The sequence below is a fragment of the Triturus cristatus genome, chromosome 2_1 (genome assembly GCF_964204655.1).
Source record: "Triturus cristatus chromosome 2_1, aTriCri1.1, whole genome shotgun sequence".
NCBI lineage: Eukaryota > Metazoa > Chordata > Amphibia > Caudata > Salamandridae > Triturus > Triturus cristatus.
In genome coordinates, this window is record NC_140581.1 from 444,150,152 (window position 1) to 444,166,478 (window position 16,327).

The following is a 16,327-nucleotide window of genomic DNA, read 5'->3' on the forward strand; positions in this document are numbered from 1 at the left end:
AGAACAGCTGCCACTGGGGCCAGGCATTTCGTAAACATTCTCGGGGCTGACTTCAGGCTGAAAGGCAGTACCTTGAATTGGTACTGCTCTCCGGCCACCATGAACCGAAGGTACTGCCTGTGGGAAGGATGGATGGGGATGTGAAAGTACGCATCCTGTAGGTCCAATTTGGTCATATGATCTCCTGGGTTTAAGAGCAGCAGAATATCTTGGAGGGAAACCATTCTGAAAGATTGTTTCTTGAGATAGGTGTTTAGGGACCTGAGGTCCAAAATAGGATGCCATTGGAGAACGTTTCTCTTGACTAGAAAAAAACGGGAATAAAATCCCCTTCCTCTCTGGGAGTTCAGTACTGGTTCTATTGCTCTCTTTCGGAGCATTGTCCGAATCTCCCGACGCATCTGATGTAAGTATTTGACCTCTTGATGTTTCGGCGGTGTATAAGGGGGCGTTTGCAGAAGTTCTAGAGTGTGTCCGAATTGTATTATGTACTGCCAATTTTGAAGATGATAAGAAATTTTTCCACCCAGGGGAACATGTGACGTAAGAGGAATAGGTGTAGCCTGAGTCAGAAAGTTGTCATTTTCGTTGGGTACTGTCCTTCCCCTGACGACCTCCTCGACCTCTAGGAGTAGATTTTGTGTAACTTCCTGTTTGTCGTTGTGTATACTGTTGACGGTAGGGCTGAGATGAGGTGGAGTAAGAAGTGTATCTGCCTTGTTGGTAACCTCCTCTATAGGAGGATTGGCCCCTTCCTCTAAAAGGCACCTTCCTATATTGCAGCGTTCCCAGTGATTTTGCGGTGTCGGTATCTTTTTTGATACTCTGCAAAGCTTTGTCGATGTGTTTCCCGAACAAATCCTCTCCATTGAAGGGAAGGTCCAAGATTTTATTCTGGACTTCAGGCCTAAACGCTGTTGCTCTCAGCCATCCTTGCCGCTCCTCCCAAAGATCTGAAGGCCGTGGTCGCAATGTCCATTGCGTAATCTATGACTTCAGCCGAAGTCCTTTCTCCTTCTTGGAGGATCTTTCTGGCCTCCTGTCTTATCAACTTCTGGAATGCTGTCTATGTAAGGCGAGAGGTCGCACCACATTTGTCTATCTTACCTGCCCAGAATGGCCAGGGCATTTGTCACCTTAACTAGAAGGGCAGACATGGAAGAAAATCTCTTCCCCGCATTAGCCAAGCGCCTGCCCTCTCTGTCGGGAAGCGTCATAATTGGAGCTGATGGATTCCTTGATTTCTGTTGAGCCGCCTGGGTTATAACTGAGTCCGGCTTGGGGTGGTCTAGTAGACAAGCTGGGGCATCCGAGGGCGCTTTATATTTCTTGTCCAGTCTGGCGAGTACTGGAGTAACCGTTGTTGGTGTCTCCATGACCTTGAGACCTTCTTCCCATATATGACTGACAATTGGGAGGGATCGAACTGCCTTGCGATATGGCTCCTTGAAATCGTACAAGAAACATTCCGTCTTGTCAGATGACATGGTGAGCGCAAATCTCTTTGTAGCTCTCTCCATTAAATTATGGAACCCCCCGATGTCCTCCGGAGGAGAATCAACAGGTTTCGGTGAAGGAGACGAAGGCGAACGGAATGAGATAAACGTCCCACTCTTTACTAGGGTCCGTTATCTCTCCCTCTTCATCATCAGAGGTCACTGGATCTTGTTGAGACCTTGGTAGAGGTGAAATAGGCAAGGACTCTGGTAAAAACTCTTGCCGTCACACTGGTGTACATGGAATAGAGCGTGGCTGAAATGTAGTCACCGGTATATTTTGAGAAGTATGAGTTACAGGATGCCTCCTTTTATAATCATCTAACAAACTGCAGATCCGTTAGCAATGAAGACGGAACGCTCACCATCTCTTCCTCGTATTCCTTGCGATAGTGTTGCTGGGGACGATCCTGAAACCCCTCATATTCGTCTTCCCAGTCATCCTCTTGGCACTTTACATGTAATTGGGACGGGCTACTGGCGTAGCCAAATGGGCCATCATCATCCTCCTCCTCCTGTGACTCTTCCTCCTCTAACAGGTGGGATGGTACTAGAGGTGTCACCTTGCCTGGAGAAGTAAGTTTTGGAGTAATTCTCCTCTTCCTGGCAAATTCCCGTTTTTCTGGAGTTTTTTCGCTCGTCGACGAGCCCGTCGACGAGATCGCCGTCGAAACCGCCGACGAAACTATCGTCGTCGATGCTGCCGTCGACGCTGCTGATACTGTCGTCGACGTGTCAAATCAAATTAGCTTTATTCGATTTAAGACATTTTAAAATCATAAAAGCTTGTTGACGAGTCTGTTGTCGCTGCCGTCGACGATCCCGTCGACGACGTAATCGTGGTCGTCATCGATGCCGTCGTCAAAGGTCTTGGCGTCGACATTGCCGTCGACGATGCCATCGTCAACGAAAATATAGCTTTAGAAGATAGTTTTACCTCAGTTTTCTTCGACGACGACGACGCTATTTTCTCCGTCGACGCTCCCGTCTACGACGTAGATTTTACCAATTTTTCCTCAGCAGGTGTGGAGGCCGGCTTCTTGAGAGAATGTTTGACTTTAGGGGGTGATTTTGAGGGCTCTGAGCGTGTCCTCTTTGTATGTTTTACCCCTGAAGCATGACCCTTGCTCTCCTTTTCCTTACGTGGAGGAGATTTTGAGGGACTGTGCCCTGAAGACCCAATAGTGGGTTTTTTAAGGGCCTTCTCAGGTCTTTCCCCAGAGGTATGAGCCTGAGGAGATCTGCTTCTTTTCTGAGATCTCCTAGAAGTTGTAGACGCCTCATCACTGTCAGTAGACATGACGTCTTTCCTGGTTTTAAGTTTTTTAAGCCATAGTAAAGCCTTCCTTCACGATCCCTCAGTGTTTTATTAGAAAGGTACGACATACCTTACAGTCCTTTGCCTGATGGTCTGGGTAAAGACAGTATATGCAATCTTTATGAGGGTCGTCTGTATATAGCCTTTTCTTTGAACAGGTAGCATAGGCTCTAAATAAACCTTTCTTCTCCTTGTCAGCCATTCTCAGGAGTTGGTGAAGAAAAAAGCAGTTGAAGAAACTCTCAAATCCAGAATGAAGCAGAAATAAACTGTAGAATTTGAGCAGAGCTCAAAGGAGACTCCCTAGCACAACGTGCGGTAGAAAATCTGAGGGGCAAGAGGTTCTCTCAGGAGTGTTCTACAGGGTGAGAGGCTCCGATTGGTTCAGAGACAAGTTCGGTCCTTTTTTACATAACAAAGGTTATGGGTTGCATAAGGGAAATGGGCCTAAGCCTCTTTTCAGTTTGCTATACTACTAAGCAATGCTTTTTTATGTACCGGAGACTCCCGTCTCGACGGCGGGGAATGATTCAGGCATGTGAATCTATGAAAGCTCCAATACTGGAGTAAATTGGAATTCCTTGCCCTTAGAAATTAGATCCTGCACGGATCTCATGTGATTTAGGAGACTTTTAAAAACATGGCTATTTAGACAGGCACACGAGTAACGTCCAGGACTATGGTATCTTTAGAGTAGCGCCATGAAACCAATCTGGTGTATGTGCGCTTTATAAGTGATATATAACATAACATAACGTAAACATTATATACAGCTAAAACAAAAATTGCCCTGTTTGTTTGTGAAGCAAGACTGATTCCGTATAGTGGTAGGGATGCGGTTAGGTGTGAACTTGATCAGTTATTTTGGAATGTATAATTGAAGAGGTAGAGGCCATTAACTAGTTATCTCCTGTTGTGTTGGCATGAAAGGCTGATAGAAGCAAAAGACTTTGCACAGATTTAAGTGAGCTGAACAAAAGGGTAGTGGAGGACAGATTTACTCTGCCCAATATACGTGAGATAGCAAGCATGTTAATGGGGCCAGAATACTTTACCCCTCTAACATCTGCATATTAACACGTGAGAATGAGTGAGGAGTCCAAAGACTTACATTTTTTTTGTCATGCCATATGGTTTGAGTTCAGCAGCCTCTGTTTCCAGAGATTGGTGACTAGTAAATGGGTAGATCCTACAGGTGTGGTATTTTCCCCAGAAAACATTTTGGTCTTAGCAAACTCTTGGGAGCAGCATCTATCCTCTTTTCTGGGGAAAAGAAGCTTCCAAGTAAGCGAGAAATCCTTTTTCTCTGACACTTTATCCCTGGAATATGGGGTACCTCAAGGATTCTCGTTAAGCCCCACTCAGTTTAATGTCTATGTGCAGCCCCTGGCAGACATTATAACACAGTATGGTTTTTCCACATAAGCTGATACTCAAATCATCCTCTCTTTATCTTCTAATACAGGAATATTTTCCTTCAAACGTAATGCCTGCATAAGAAATCCTACCAACTGGATGATCAGCCACAACTTAAAACTCAATGGAGACAAAACAGAGTTTTTGATAGATGGGAACACTCCCAATCTTTGAACTGAACTCCAGTGGCCCAACTATCTAGCCCACCCTCCTAAAACTTAAATTAAATGTTTGGGTTTTTGGATAGACAGTCCTCTAACCATGGAGGTCCAAGTAAGAAAACTCTCCGCCTCCTGCTTTGACATTTTCTGGGACCCTCCCCACCACTCAAAAAACCGTGGTCCAAGGCCTCATACAGTCCTGCCTTGACTACAGCAATTCAGTCTATTTGGGAAGCCCTCAGTACGTGGTTAAGTGCTCACATATGGTGCAGAGCGCCACAGCACGTGTTTTGTTGGAAATTCCAAAGCATCATTCAATCTTCTCATCCCTTGTTACCCTGCACTGGTTGCCTCTATGTAAAAGAATACAATTCAAATTCCTCAGTCTGGCCCACAAAATGATGCACACTAAAAGTCTCCCTTTAATTCAGAGATTGTTAATTCCTTACACTCCCAAAGATCATTGCACTCCACAGACCAGAGACTTTTCCAGACACCGAGAATCAAGAAAGTGAGAAGTTGTGGACCTTCCTTTGCCTTTCTGGCAGCTAAACTCTGGAACTCCCCCTCTCTATTCTTAAGATTGACCACCAAAGACACCAAATTCAGGAAGCTTCTCAAAACTCACCTCTTCAAGTGGTTCACCCACGGTGCCAGTTATAGGAAGGACATGACTTCAGCGCTGGTAAGCCTGTTGGGTAGCCATGCGCTTTAGAAATGCCTAGCATAACATAGCATCCAGAGTTAAGATGTGTCCTTAGTTTACTGAAAGAGCAAAGTCTGATGCTAAAGGCTAAGAAATGTAAACTTTGTTGTAGGGAACTGAATTATTTGGGCCACAACTTCTCGTCCAAAGAGTTAATCCCAAATGGGATTTGGTTTAAACTATACAAGATATGTCAAGTCCGGAGAAACAGGAAGAAGTGCACACATTTTTGGGAATAGCTGAACTCCATTACCGTTTTGTGGCAAATTTTACTAAGAAAACATTTGTCATGCTTAGTCTTCTAATTAAAGGTGTAGAATTTAACTGAGGCAAAGTGTGCGACAATTAAAAGAATTAAAAAAGATTGTGCGGGTGATCAGAGCTTTCAGAATTTCATTCAAGGATAACCTTGTTCAGTTTTCATTCATGCCAGTTAAAAAGGCTTTGGGTGCAGTGCTAAATCAGAAGCAGGGAGATGAATATGTCCCTAATGCACTAACCTAATTTTTTTTACAAGGAGCTGCATATACCTATTCTACTAAAAAAAAGGGAGCATTTTAGATCTATTGGGCCAAAAGAACATTCAAATAATCATTATGGAGAGGTGCAATTTTGGGTATATTCAAATCATAAACCACGTCAGGAAGTATTCTGTAGAGAGGGTTTAAATGCAATATCCTCAAGGATATTCAAATGGTTTGCGGCATTAAAAGAGTTTCATTTTACAGTCCATTATAATCCAGGTGTTGCAAAGAGAGTTGCTAATTGTCTTTGTAGATCGATCAATAAGGAGGTTGAACACGGAGGTACAGAAGATATTGAGGATGTATGGTGGGCTGATGACAGTGAAAGTTTGTAGGTAATTCAGGAAGATGAGTGGTTGGAAAAATTGAACAGGGATGTTTCTTTGACAAAATAAAAAGAAGATTTTGCATGCAAATTATTGGAACTGTTCGTGTGATGCCGGAAAATTAAAAGAGGTATTTTGTATCTACTTTAGACACCATAGAATCAATTACTCCTGTACAATAAGGACAGCTGCTAAAACGTTGCAGCACTGCATTTACGCACTTTATCCTACTAATGAAGGTTGAGTGTTTTAAATGTTGAAAGGAAAATTCCCAAGCCAAGTTTTGCTAACAGTGTCGTCTAAGAGAGGCAAACCTAAACTGGCCCTCAGCAAAATCTCTCATTAGGAAATTCACTCCCGTCAAGTCTTTGAAATGTTAGTTGGAAAGTACCCAATTCAAATACTGCCTTGAAAGCTAAACCCAAACTTATGCACACATACTGCAGGTTTCACAAAATGTCCTGTGTCTGTGGAGGGAAGATTAGGCAATGTGGAAGACAAACAATCCCAACTCCTGAAAGGAAATAGGAGCTCTGTAAAAAACACAAGCAACATTTCCCTTTGGAGGGAAGAAGCTGATGTGATAATATCAGATTCTCTTCAGATATAGAGGATATGCTAACGTTCCTGATACCTTTATCCCAGAATTGATAAAGCTAGAATGTTCCCATCTTACTGAATTTCAGAAAGCATAAACTGTATGCTCCTTGCAGACATTAGGAAAAGAAACACCCCCACCATGTTGCTATCCTTCTTTAGACACCCACAAACACAACAGGTCGTTATGGCAAAAACAAAGCCTGCATCAGTTTAGTAGCTGTAAAATGTACATCTTGCCAGACTTTTTATACAAACCCAACTTAAATCAAAAGATTTTCCCAGCCCTCCAGCAAGTGAAATTTGACTTCTGATACGGACTATTAAAACATGCCTCCATACTTCTTAAGATGGATGTAAAAACAAAAGAGTTCCAAGGAGAAACAAATTCTTGACTAGTTGGAAGGCTCAGCAAGGGAAAGAGCACAGATGATACATGCTAATCCTGCTGATGAGACCGAATCAGGTAAACAGACAGATGAAGAAAAAGAGAGGCTGGAGAGGGTTACAAAAAAATTAGTAGAGAAGGATAAACCACAAAGGGGAGTAGTGTCATCACAGCTAAAATCCGCTTCAACAATAAGGCCTGCAGTCTATCTAGATTCTCTAGGGCTGTGCCCTGATGACTGTAGCATAGTACATGTATTTGATTTACATTAGGCCCTATCATGCTTTCATGCACTGATGCGGATGTCTCTTGAGAAGGTTGAACCCCAAAAGTCTGGAAGGTTTACCTAGCACTTATTATTGCACTGCCCTTCTGGAGTCAAAATCTATCAATGTGATAAGGTAATTATAGTTCTATGCATATACCAAATGTATCTGGAACAGCAACACCATTTGTTGTCGAAGAACATATTGTCATGGATGTTCGGTTGGGGAATCCTTATCAATCCTAATGGCAGTATTCCTCATAGATGGGGTGAGCGCAGACCAGACTCAACTATTCTCTTCAGCAAGCTAGGGTCTGGAAAACTAGCTAAGAACAAGTTTAGACATTGAGAGACTGTGGATGGCTTTGAAAGATTGTTTTGCCCTTTGGTCTGAAAGCACATGCAACAGATTAACAATAATTAGTGACATGTACTTGAGAACTGGAAGTCTGATTTGCTGGTTGGTGAAACCGTTGAGGACAGAGATTCTTCTTGTCTGCTCTCTGGACCAAGAATATCCACCTCAAATTATCTCTCCCACAAACCAGTACAGAGAGTTACTTTGCTTTGTAGACATACCAAGTCTCGCTTTGTAGTGACCCTATTAGTTCTTTAATTATCATAGCCCTCCCCTCACTGTCCTTCATGTAAGTCATAATGGTCAGCATACACAGGACTCACTTTTAATACCCACAAGTCAGTGTGACCTGCTAGAAAATGTTGAGACCAGCTGGAAATTTAAATTTTCCCTAGAGCTATTATTAAATGTAATTGTTCTATCACATTCTCCTGTGATACACATTTTAGAGGTAGACAACATTGTCCTATCAACCAGTCATAGATACCTTTAAATCATCTCCATGTATATCAATGGACTCACATGTTACATAGAGTAAAGAAACAAAAAAACTATTTGTGCTCAAAAGATTTGAATACTGGTCCTTCAGGAAATGCCTCTGACCTCGTTTAAAACATCAAAGTTACAAAGAGACTGGATGATAAGTTCATCAATGTTAACTACTTCAAGGGCAACAACGGTGAGGTGTACACAGATTAATTCTTTGGCACATGAGAGATGGCTATAATACTTAAGTTTATTGCTCAACAATTGGAAAACACTTATCAGGACCCAATGAGAAATATATTTTTGTGAAAGTTTAAAAAAAAAAGTATTGATTCTTAGCAATAAGTATAGCTAGTTAAACAGGTAAATAACAGTCACATACTTATTTATATAAGTTTTATATAGCGCTAGCTAGACCCGAAGGGGTCAGAGCCCTTCACATGAACGTGAGCAAATTCAGTGAAACAGGAATGCAAAAAACATATGATGAGCAATACTGTAGATAATACACAGCACAATAACAAACAAGCAAATAGTCTACTATGACATAAGGTTCAGTCCTGAGCACAAGATAATAGACCAGGAACAGTAGTCTAAGAATTAAAGTATTTGTTGAGGAGGAGGAGGAGTTTCAGGTCTCTTCTGAATTCAAGGAAGGAGGGGTTGCATCGCAGATCGCTAGGTAGAGAGTAACATATGCCTATGCATTTCCAGAAAAAGAGCACAACTTGGTAGATGATTTTTTTGGGATTGGGAGGAAGGAGCAAAAGTGTGTTGGAGCTTCTCAACGAACTAGAAGTCCCTGCTTTCGTAAGTTTGTTTTCTAGGTAGTTTGGGAAATGTGAGTGGAATGCTTTCTGGATGGTACAGTCAGTCTTGTAAGAGTACCTTACTTCGATAGGAAACCAGTTGAGGCTCTTGAGAGCAGAAGTGATGTGTTCAAACCGTTGGACATCAGTAATGAGCTGGGCTGCCACGTTTAAAACTGATCTCAGGGGAGCGAGGTGAGATTTTGGAGTCCCAGTGATAATGACATTTACGTAGTCTAGTTTGGAGAGGACCAAAGATTGCACCACAATCTTGAAATCATCTACGTGATGAATGGTTTAAGCTTCTGGAGGTGTTTTAGAGCGTAAAGCGCTCCTTAAAACGAGTTACTAATGTGCTCTTTCATTAACATGTTGTTGTCCAAGCAGAAGATCAGGGTTATAGCGGAGTTGGATGGAGAGAGAGAGCAATTTAAGGCGTTCAGAACACTGATCCATTTGTGAATAGGAAGATGGTTGCATTTGGGGGAGAATAGGATTATTTCTGTTTTGTAGGGGTTTAGCTTAAGGTGATTAGATTGAAACCAAGAATGAATCTTGTTCAGAGCGACATTTAGGTGTTGAATGGCACTGGGTGATTTCATTTTGTAGTAAGTTCGAGTGTCTTCAGCGTAGAGTTGATATTTGATCCCTGCCTGCTACAAGATGACCGTAAGGGGTTTCATGAAGAGAATGAACAGGGAGGGGGGAGAGAATAGAGCCCTGTGGCACTATCAGGGTGAGCCGTGTGGGTTCTTATAGACATGAGTTGATTTTGATTTGTTGCGCACGGTGTTGTAGGAAGGATGTGAACCATTTGAGGACGGTGCCATTGATACCAAAGCGAAACTTCAGAGATTCAAGCAGGGCTGGGTGATTAACAGTATGGAAAGCAGAGATAGGTCAAGCAGTATAAGGCGGCAAGCCTCTTCCTTGTCTAAGGATCTGTGAATGCCATCTGTTATAGTGATCATGGCATTTTCAGTATTACAGCCTTTCCTGAAACCGGATTGGAAGGTGTCAAGGAGGGAGAATTTACATATATGATGATTAACTTATTGCAAGGCACATTTTTCCGTTTTGGCTAGGAACAGGAGGTTGGAGATAGGTTTGAGGTTGTTGAGATCATTAGGGTCAGCCTTGGGATTTTTGGGTATGGGTGTGATTTGACCTAGTTGTAGAGAGATTGGTACACAGCCCGTGGAGAGAGAAGAGTTGATGATTAGAGTCCAGAACAGGGCAATTACGTGGCTGAGATTTTTGACCATTGTGGATGGGAGGGGATTAATGGTGTGAGCCAAAGGTTTTAAAGTTGTGATTATATTGAACACTTCTGATTCAGTCAAGGGTTTGAATTCAGCCCAGTTGGCATTATTTTTCAGCTCGGAGTGACAAAGGTAGCCTTTTGTATCTTTAGGGGTTGTTTTGTCAAAAATGGGATAAGAGGTGGAGCTGCCGTGGGTTGCTGCAGGTGGTGAGGGCGTAGGGAAGAATGAAGACTTGTAAGATGGATTGCTCAATTGTGGCGACTGCATATCACACTACGCCTGAGTAGTATAGGGTAAACTTCATCATTTCATATCTCCCCATTCAGTTTCCACCCATCTTTGTAAAGGTTAAGATCCGTAAAAACAAATTGTCATTGGATCTGTCCCAAAATGTTAATTTCTGTCTAATCTCTCCGGGCTATTTACTGAGTTTGAGAAACTGAAAGAAGCAGTGGAGGGGGCTGCAAACAGATACTACACCCCATGCTAGACAGATCAGGCAAAGCTGATACCACCAATGGAATAGATTGTAGCCTCTTGAGTGATCTATCGGACCATGCTCTTGTAAAACTTAAAAGTGTGCTTTATCTTAGGGACACAAAACTATCCCTCCCACAAAGTTACTAGTAGCTGCAAAATCCTGGAGGAAGGATATTGGATCACTTCACCATACAATTACTCCTTAACTAGGGTATATCAAGTAATACAAAAAATCGGGTGGGACTCATTTAAGTCAAGAAACCTTATAAAGCAACTAGATGCTTCTAAACACCAATCGGAATTATAAGATATATTAACTTAATTAGTCAACAACAGTTGCAAGTATGCACTGTTGGAAGAACAATCATCATGACTTATTAATAACATAATAAATCAATAAAGTACTGGACCAAGTAAGCTTCAATTATATATGTATTATATTCATACACATATATACAGGAGTGATAGTGTGAACCCATAGTGCAGACAACGCAGTGTGCATAAAGTCGTACCACAGACAACAATCATTATAATACAAAGACAATGTGTGATCCCAATGGTTGTGTGTATATTCAAATTCACAAGAATAACAAGCATTTGCATTGCAATAGGTCTCGCATTTGCGAGCGTTTAAGCTATTGGCATTGTAAATGACAATGCCTTTTATTTATCTTTTTTGATAAAATAACAAGTAAATAAAAGGCATTGTCATTTACAATGCCAATAGCCCTAACTCTTGCAAATGCGAGACCTATTTCACTTTAAGGACAAGGCCGTCATTGTCACAGGCTGCTTAGAAAGTGAAAGCGTGCATGGCGCGCTGAATGTTGCAGGAAAGCAGGTCGTGCATGCAGTAAGGGAAACTCATTAAAGAAAACAGTGCTTAGAGACTAAATAAGATATATTGTGTAACAACAGAAGTAAAAGGGCCAGTCATCAAAGGAGTTAACAAATGAAGACAAGGCGGGACTAACAAGCCATTAACGAATCAGAAGCCATCATTTACAAATGACAATGACACAAGCCAATGAAAAATATGGGCGGAGATTAGGCGAAGCTTCAAGTTCATACTTGAATACTGCATACCTCGTAGAGCAGCGCATGCGCTGCCCAGGCTTGACCTAAAAAGAAGGCTCAAGGAGTTTGTCCACCCTTATGTTATAATGCCAGATATCAATCAATTGGGAATATTGTCATTGTTTCAACCCCAACCCATTTATAAGCGTTTCCTCAGGATGTCGTCATCAGACTACCATACCTATGTGAATAGAAACAGAGAAACTAGGTCACATCACAATTGCTTAATATGTAAGACCAAAGCAGTGGCAACTCTGATAAGCCCCCTCACCAATGATGATCTTGATGCATTCAATCAATTCCTGATATATACCAAGACAAAGTAAAAATAAGGTGGGCCAACCATCAGCCAAACCTTAAGAAATATCATCACAACTTCAAAATAACTTAGAATGTGCACCGAGTACCATGATATCATACCAAAAGTGCACCTTATGTCGTGGTGAAGTGGTCTAAAAACGGCACATTTATGTGTGCCTGAGGCAGCCGCGTCCACAAGAGGTGTCAGACTCTTGGGACACTGTTAAGAGACTACACCGGTCCCATGTCCAACTAGAAAGGCACACGGAAGTGCTCTATGTAATCTTAATATCTCAAGCACGTGGCAAAAGTAAAGTGCTTCCATAGTTGATAACAGGATCACCTCACAGTAAGAAATGCCTAAAAAGGCATGTAAGTGACAAACTACCACAGCACTAAAAAAGTTCAATGGGCGTGTGGGTCCGAACCACAGAATGATAAATTGTGAGCTAGGTATGTGATTATAACAATCCCAAGCATAGATCAAATGAATTTGTCACTGTACGTCCATTGAAACCGCATCCAAACGTGTTCCCGCAGAGTGTATGATAAATAAGTCATCGCCCCAGAGACTTAGCATGCAAAGTCTCCCAAAAGCTATATAAATGCTTCATTATAATGGTACAGAAACAGCATTTGAAAGGTCGCTGTGTCTGCTCTCAATGGGAAAAGCATAAAACGGCATGCAGAAGAATGAATAATGCCGTGCTGGTGCTGAAAAGTCGCCCCGTTTGTTCCAAACTAAGTGATAGAAAATACACAATAATGTCAACAAGTCTGTGGACACAGAAATTTATGGAATGGATCAAGCAGTAATTCTGAAATACTCAGAAGCAGGGAGCTCACATCCTCCTCTCCTCAACAGACTGCAAGCGTAAGCCATGGCCTGAGGAAGACGTGGCAGATGCTCCCCTTTTATCTACAGGACTATCCAGATAACAGGTAGAATGCTACCCAGATTGTCACTGTGTTGGGAGTGTAAGAGTGAGCCCAAAGGTGCCCTCATGCAGTGCATTGCATCAGGATAGGCTAACGTCCACGATACAAATGTTGCCAGACCACCAGGGCGTGTAACACGTGCATAAAACAATCCCCTGGGCAAGACACCTGAGAATCAGCCATCAAGCCCTAATTTGCATGACACTTGGTTAACACCACAATGCCCCAAGCACCATGGAGATGGCTGTACTTACGTTTCCACAGCTGCCAAGTCTAGTTTATCTTGACAATACATTTGAACTGTAATGTTATATGTCAGTGGGTGGGCAAATGAGCTGGGAGGTTGGGATTGGCATCTGGTTAGCATGTACGCTGACGCTTACAAGCAATATCTACTTGCTACAAGCACCAGAGGGGATCTAGATTGCGTTTACTTGTACTTTTGCAGTCTCCACCAGGTGCACAAAACAGTACAGCTGCTTAGCACTGAAAATAATCCTATCTAGAATTATGATCACACAAAATGCAGCAATTGATATAACCATTCAAATATGTGGTTGACGAGGAAGCAAGTGGAGTGCACAGTTGCTGGGATATATATCACAATAGGTAAAGGCAAGCACATTTCTTTTAAATTAAGTCTCAAGTGTTTCAGTGTGCTGAATCGTGCCCTTTTGCTAAAGATAACTAATCTGTCATTCATAATACTATGTGAATTAAATAATATTTTCTTACCTCTCCTACGTGGCCCACCTTCCAGAGCCCCTGTCTTCTTTAATTTTCTTCTAGCATTAAGAAGCTGACCACTGTCCAAATGATGTGCTGAGGGAAGACTAGTGGACTTTAGAACCACAGTGTCAACCTTTTCTTTTTCCACAGTACTGACCCTTTTCTCTACCAAATCAGTGGGGTCCTCCTTCACAGGAAGTGGAGGTGGAGGTGGGGGTGGGGGTGGTGCTGGAGGTGGAGGACCACTGCATGTTTCCCACTCTGGTTCAAATCTGTCCTCTTTAGGAAAAGAAAGTGGAGTCATTTCAGGATCCAATGAGGTAATGAAGGTAAGAGGTAATGCTGCATCTTCCAGCCGAGGCAGACACCCAAGTGACTGAACTTCCAAAGCACTGGCAACCTCTCTCGGTTGACTCCTTTCATTTGCTGGTTGCATATTCTTGGTTACTTGGAGAGACTGTGGTTCATCTGTGGAATATGCAAAACTTTTCCGTCTTGAATGAGCCAACCTCAACCTTGTTGATTTAAGTATCACCTGCCCTGGGTAACGCTAAAATAAAAAAATACATATATAGTTTTGAACATCTTTTTTTAATAAGACACAGCAACAGCATCCTGTAGATGGAAAACATTACATTATTTCACAATTCCTATGACTGGTTAGCATAATTTTTACATGAATGAGATTTTAGCACAGGAGACAAATAAAGTCAATTGAAAGAAAAAGCTACTAACCCATTACCCAAACACTGCAAATAACTACCAAAAATTAATCTATTTACCTTTTAATTTCACTTTAGTCAAGTATGTTGCATCAAACCTATAAATGCCTTTGAACTAAGGACATCTGCAATTTAGTTAGAGGGAGGGGAGCAGGTGTAGGAAACTAGACTGATAACCAAGGAGAGAAAAACCTCAGTCTTAACTGTTTTGGAGGATCAAGTGTTAAACATTTGTGAAGAAAAAAGAAAATATTATCCATAGAAGAAATGGAAACCTAAAAGACAAAATTATCCTAAGTGGCACAGCAGAACCGGACCCAAGCACCTTTTGTGGCTGACTGTGATCACAAGATCAGGTATGGTCTTGCAGCTCACCCCAGTTAACATTGTACACCTTTGTTCCTGGGTGCTCCAATTTAAAAGATTTATTTTTATAGATTTTGTTCGAATAACACAAACCATGTCAGAAATGATTGTGCTGCACCCTACAACACTTACCAAGTATCACCACATGAACCAAAAGAACAAGTTACTTACCTTCGGTAACGCTTTTTCTGGTGGATAAAGTATCTGCCTGTGGAATCCTCACCTTTAGAATACCCCCTGTGCTAGCATTCCGCAGAAATTCTTTCCTAGCTCTCCCACGTCGTCGAGGACGTCAAAATAGCACAGCTCCGCTCGAGACTCTGTATGATGTCATCGGAGCCATAAGAAGACCTCGTCGGCGTGCGGACGTCGGTTCCACCCATTTTTTCCGTGCCACCGAGGTAAACGGGCGGACTGACACATTTTCACACGTATACACAGTATACCAAATATATATATATATCTACAAATGCATAACCAATAAAAGCACGGAAAAAGGGCAACAGACCAAGCATTTCCCACTATTAAAACATAAGCTTGAAAAAGACATATTAAAAACATTCATGTCAAACAGTTATAGCATTTTTTGGTAGAAACAGGTGGACAACGGGGAGGCGGGTGGGACAGTGAGGAATCCACAGGCAGACACTGTATCCACCAGAAAAAGCATTACCAAAGGTAAGTAACTTGTTCGTCTGATGGATACTTCTGTCTGTAGATGCCTTTCATTCGCCCAACATAGCCCACAAAGAGCTGATCGTCCAGTCTTTGCTTTGTTCTGTCCAAATAAAAGCTGACAGCTCTCCTAGGGTCCAAACTATGAAGTCTCTCCTCCTCCTTGGAAGGGTAAGGGGGAGGATAGAAGGAAGGTAAGGTAACGGACTGTCTCAAATGGAAAGGATTAACCACCTTAGGAAGGAAAGCACCCTGGTCCTTAGAACCAACGTATCTGCATGAATGGTCAAGAATGGAGGTTTAGAACGAAGAGCCTGAAGCTCATTTACCCTCCTAGCCGAGGTAATGGCAATCAAGAAAACCGTTTGAGAGAAGCCTCAACGGACAACTATAAAGAGACTCAAATGGAGAACCCATTAAAAAGGTAAGAACAAGATTTAAATCCCACTGACGCATAATGAAAGGAGTGGGAGGAAACTTTTTTGTAAGGCCCTTAATGAACCTCATAACGACAGGAGATTTGAATAGAGAAGGCTGATCCGGTAAACAAATAAAAGCCGATAAAGCCGACAAATAACCTTTAACCGTAGCCACAGCATAACCCTGCTGGGCTAGGAAAAGAGAAAAACTCAATACTTCAGACAAACGAGCATTTAAAGGATCAATGGTCCTCTTTCCACACCACTTAACAAATTTGAACCACCTGGATGAATAGACAGATTTGGTGGAGTGCCTTCTGGAAGATAAAATGACATCCACCACATCCGGTGGGAGAGAGAAGTTACTCAGGTTGCCCTGTTCAATCTCCAGGCATGAAGGTGCAGGGGGTGGGGGTGTAGAACCTGCCCCTGCGACTGCGAGAGGAGATCTGCCCTGAGAGGAGGATGGAGCGGAGGGTGCGATGAGAGGCGAAGAAGATCTGTG

General features: G+C 42.2%; 1 protein-coding gene across 2 annotated transcripts in view; it reads right to left on the bottom strand.

The window, feature by feature from the left end:
• The window catches only part of JMY (junction mediating and regulatory protein, p53 cofactor), a 748,581-nt gene that overhangs the window by 193,980 nt on the left and 538,274 nt on the right, over positions 1-16,327 (bottom strand). For both annotated transcript variants that reach the window (XM_085632252.1, XM_085632253.1), the window contains exon 9: positions 13,647-14,190. In XM_085632252.1, coding sequence (XP_085488378.1) covers positions 13,647-14,190 — 544 coding nt within the window. The remainder of the gene's footprint in view (positions 1-13,646; positions 14,191-16,327) is intronic.